This window comes from Arachis ipaensis, chromosome B05, assembly GCF_000816755.2.
Source record: "Arachis ipaensis cultivar K30076 chromosome B05, Araip1.1, whole genome shotgun sequence".
Classification (NCBI taxonomy): Eukaryota; Viridiplantae; Streptophyta; class Magnoliopsida; order Fabales; family Fabaceae; genus Arachis; species Arachis ipaensis.
In genome coordinates this window covers 133,541,398-133,546,351 of record NC_029789.2, presented here as the reverse complement: position 1 = coordinate 133,546,351, position 4,954 = coordinate 133,541,398, and the positions used below count along the sequence as shown (strand labels likewise).

At 34.2% G+C, this 4,954-nt stretch overlaps 1 protein-coding gene and 1 non-coding gene across 2 annotated transcripts; one reads left to right on the top strand and one right to left on the bottom strand.

Moving 5' to 3' along the window:
* Window positions 1,300–1,380, top strand: TRNAL-CAG. The gene has a single exon. It is a non-coding gene; the product is annotated as a tRNA-Leu (tRNA).
* LOC107642101 lies at window positions 2,863–4,024 on the bottom strand. Its single transcript, XM_016345419.2, has 2 exons — window positions 3,722–4,024; window positions 2,863–3,400 (listed from the first exon to the last, which is right to left on the bottom strand). Exons 1-2 carry the CDS (start codon window positions 3,951–3,953, stop codon window positions 3,171–3,173), a joined length of 462 nt encoding a protein of 153 aa, XP_016200905.1. The 5' UTR covers window positions 3,954–4,024; the 3' UTR covers window positions 2,863–3,170.

Below are 4,954 nucleotides of genomic sequence, written 5' to 3'. Positions count from 1 at the left end.
TATGTGGCGATTTCAGGCTTTGACTAAAAATTTATCGAAAAATTAGCCACATTAAATAATTTTACCAACAGACCTCATTATATTTTTGCTACTTTTTTATTTCAGACAAAAAGCGTTGAACATTTTTTAGTTTTTTGTTGGTGTATATTGTTTTATATATATTTATTTAAAAAAATAAAATAAGAAAGATTAGGGTTTACTTTATATCTTTTCTTTAAAACATTGACTTTGTTGCTTATATAAGAAGGTATGAAGATGAGCTATGCTATCAATCGGAAAAGATCATAAAGGCCTGTCCTCTAGAGCACATCAATAAGAGTCATAGACTCATAGTTATTAAGAGGTGGTAGAGATGGTGAGGAATCTATGGAGAGAAGTGAACAACTTGGAATATGCAACTCAAAATGGTTTCTTTGGTAATAATGCATATTCAATATTGTGGGTGATGTTGTTTGCCTTGTGCATCATTTCAGCTATGATCTTTTCTTGTGCTGATGGTGTCTCAAAAGATAGAACAGCTGCAGCAGCAGATCCGGAACCTTATGGAGCCGGATGCGGCGCCGAATGCGGCGCAGGCTGCGGTGCATGAGAAGAAGAGAAGAGAAGAGAACTTACTTCAATATTCTTCCACAAATCTATACGGATCACACAGAATCCTCACATTGAAGTGGATTTTTAGTATTATTGTACAATGTTAATTAGTTTCTTATTACATTATGAGCAGCTTATTGCTATAAGGTAAATGAGTCTTAGGAATAAATGCCACTAATAATGTTAATTAAGGAGAAGAGTTTTTGCAATGTCTAGTTGAGTTAGAAACATTTTGATCCAATCAGAAGTTCAAAGTTACACCCTTTTTTTTAGTTGACAATCTATCCTTGGCAATGCAAGTTGGCATCATGTTGCTTGTTTCTCTAAGACATTGATCTTTTATTTCCTAATCAATTAAGTGCAAGCTTGCTTAAGGAATATATATATGTGCATAATAATGGAGTATTCATTATTCAATAGTTTTTTTAACACGATGTTATTTAAAAATATAAAACAAATTAATTAAAATTATAGCATCACATTTTTGTAACTTATCTTAAAACAACACGCTTAGTTTATATACTAATAATTCTCCATCCTACCTCTCCCTCCAAAATGGAAAAAAAAAAAAGTTCTTAGTTTATAAACAAATATTCATGAATAATTTGTATATCATTATGTTTCTGAAAAAAACATGCACAATGGAAAATAGAAAGTAAAGATCTTATGTGCGGTTATTTAAAAGAATATTTCATCCGATGTTTAAAAGTCAAGATGGCCGAGTTGGTCTAAGGCGCCAGTTTCAGGTACTGGTCCGAAAGGGCATGGGTTCGAATCCCATTCTTGACATTTTTCTTTTTCTTAGTTTAAACAAAAAGTTTAATACCCAGAATATTTTAAACATGTAGATCATTAATCTTCAACAAAGCTATCACCATACATGTCTTCGAACAACGTTTTATTCTTTTTGGACTGTATCTTATATTCAATATACCTACGTCAACTAATAAATGGAAAAATCATTAGATTATTCTTGCACTAAAAAAATGAAGGTGCACTAAGCAAAATGAAATCTGTTTATTTAACATAGTTACCTTAGTTCTTTCATACTGTTTTGCATAATGCATATCAAACTATCTCTAAATAAAATACTTGTAATCTAACCACAAGAAATAGTTACCGTTACTGGCTTTAATTTCTAGTAAACTATGTTCCATGAATACTAGCCTTAACCTTACCAGACGCGACATCAGAATCAATGTCGGAAAAGGAAGAATACTCGGCGAAAACCCTTCTCTTTGTTCCACAAGAAGAAGCCCACCGCCAAACATGCTGTAGCGCTTTGTGACAGAATCTGCATGGTATCTTGATGCAGCAGCAACACACAGCTGCCAGTGGACAACACACACAAAGAAAGCAACAGCTACACAGGAATTCAATCAATTTTTCTTTGGGTTTGATGCCTTCTTCTTCTTGTTTCTTGGGGTTGGCATGGCTTGCATGATGATCAACAGAGTCATGGCTCTGCCTCCTCCTGTTGAGAAATGTAAACCTTTTTCTCTTTTCTTGAAGGGCAAGTTTGCTACCCATCTTTGCTTAAAGGCATGAATTCACCATCAAATGTAATTGAAAATGATGCACTTCGTGACTTCGATGAAGCACCTGCATGTAAATCTTGTGTGCATAAGGTTTATGATTTGATTTTTCAGTTGTTGTGTCCTTCAGACCTTCACCATCTCCCTTTTTCATCAGATACGAATCTTTGTTTCCAAGGATGCTTTTCACATTCCAATTTAGCATACTGTAAAGTCTAAGTAAGTGGAGAGATTAGAGGCAAAAGTGGAACAAAAAATTCTTTTGCTTCCTATTCTATCCATTCGATTCTTGACACCAATAGATGTTGTGCACAGTGCACACAATTTAAAAATTGAGTGTGTGAAACAGAGAATCGAATGCTTTACGTCCTGTGCAGAGTTTCTGGGACCAGATCTTTGGGGTCCAAAGATTTTGCAGAATTCACTTGTTTACTCTATGGTGCAGATTCTTCACTTTTACTATTTATAAACAATATTCTGAAACTATTGAAAATTAAGTTATTCAATTCAAGGAAGATCAACGCAAGGCTGCAGAAGGAGGATGACCTCAAACAGAAGCAAGGCATCTTCAATTCTGCATCGTTAATTTCACACCACACCACACCATACCATAGCAGAACCACAATTCAAGCATGCTTTTCTTCATTTTTTTTTTACATGGATATTATATATTATATCGTGGATCCGTTACCCCTTTTCCCTAAAGACATCTTATAGGTTGTAGCTAAATGAGTAATTGGTTCAATATTAAGTATCGTATTAGTAGAATCAGGATATAGTTATAGGAAGATTACACAATAAAGGACAAATCATAATCATATAACAAAAGAGAAGATTTTTTGTGGCTGATTTGCAAAATGAATAAAATGACACAACTCTATCTTGTATATTTTCATTGTTGAGACAAATCAAAAGGTTCCAAACTTTTCCATCAATGTAGCACTGAAACGGTGAAACCCTTATTTGTTGTAACTCTTATACAACATTCAATCCACGGTTGACTTGAAAATGTTGAGTGCCATTGGCAATAGAAAGCTCATTCATTCATTTACCATCATCATCAATGTCACTACTTTCCTCCCAATCAGAATAATCATCATCTTCATCTTCATCTTCAACTTCTGAATCTGTCCCCTTCCCCAAAATGTCCCTCATCAACTCTGGGTCATCCTCTATAGGCTTGCCGGCTAAAGACCTCTGCAGTATAGCCTCAAACAAAGAAGGTATAGCCTCGTCATCACCCTCTCGAAGCCTTGCCACACGCCTCTTCAGCTCTTCAACCCCACAACAAAACAAAACAAAAAGACTAAAACTTTCAGCTTATATACAACAATACTCAAAAGATCAAAAAGAACTTCATCCCTGCATATAATTTAGCTCCCATATATAGTCATACTCATACAAATCAAACCTGTTCAAAACTTCGTATAAGATACAATGAACTTCTCTTTTCCAAATAATATTTACTGTAAATATATATATTAGATACTTACTTTCAGTGAGGCATTATATCAAACACCTGAAGCACACGCATAAAAAAGAACGAAATTTAATCTTAAAATGGGGGAATCCCAAGATGAGTTTAGCAGTGTTACCTTCGTTGCTAATGTCCTCGACATCGATGGGATCGTTCTTGTTGTGGGTGTGAGAGAAATTAGGTTGATCCGAAACGGTGTTTCTGGAACTAGAAGAGAAGAACCTGGTGCATAGTGCGGTTGAAGCGGCTAAGGAAAGAGAGAAGGATGATGAAGGAGGAGTCGCATTGAAAGGAGAAAGACGAAGATGGCGCGTGAACAGAGACAAGTTTCTGAACAGTGCTCCCTTCATGGCTGTTTCAGAACAGAACAGAGGAACTTGCACAGAAAAGTTAATTAAATTTAAAGATTAACTACCTCCAATATTAAAAATAATAAATTAATGAACAATAAAATTATTTGTACGTTTTTAAAGAATAACAAATATTCATTAATAGTAATATATAGTTTATGGGCTCATTTTTTTTTTTGGTTATGAAATGAATGTTGGTGTTGTTCAATGAAATGGATATATGAATAAATTTTTCTCTACTATGATGTCAGGCTTAAAACATAAGCTACGATTTATTTTTGGCTCATTATTTTTTTTTTTGGTTCAGAAAACAAAATAAACGCAGGCTGCGTTTTGTGTTTTGCATAGTTTTCAATTTTTTTTATTTTGTTTTAGCCCAAACACAGCCTGTGTTTTGTGATGGGCAGTATTTTTTTTTTTGTAATAACAAAACATAGCTTGTGTTTTGTGTTGTATACTTGTATGTCAGCTTTTTTTTGGAAAATGCAAAACGCAGGCTGTGTTTTTTGTGGTGTCAGATTATTTTTTTGGAAAACAAAAGATACAGGTTGTGTTTTGTGAAAAAAAATATTTTAATCAAGAGGCCTCTCTATAAATACGAAACAATGCTCGCCCAAATGGCCTCACTCCACTTCTACTCATCATATTCTTCTTTCTTGTACATATATTGTAGTTCTTAGTTTTTTTGGCAGTTAGGTGTGTCAAAAAAGTCGAATTAGGTGAGGTTGAAGTTATGGAAAATATTGCAAATTTGCGAGTACATTATAACGATGAGGTTATATCAAACTTACATGAAGGAATGACTTTTGTTTGTGAATGTTCGTTGTCATTTGCTATTCCATGTACCATGAGTTTTGTCGAGTTGCAAAATAGGCTTTGTAATAACATTCAAAGCCACATTTTGAAAAGGTTGAGCGATCTTTTATACAGAAGTCATGTGCAAGTATTTGGTGGGCTAATACAGTTTCAAATAATGCCCATCACTGATGATGCCAGTATAC

Coding starts and splice junctions, on each gene's coding strand:
- LOC107642101 (XM_016345419.2), bottom strand. CDS start 3,953: ATGAAGGGAGCACTGTTCAGAAACTTGTCTCTGTTCACGCGCCATCTT. Junction 3,401..3,721: donor CGAGGACATTAGCAACGAAG/GTAACACTGCTA, acceptor GTGGGGTTGAAG/AGCTGAAGAGGCGTGTGGCA.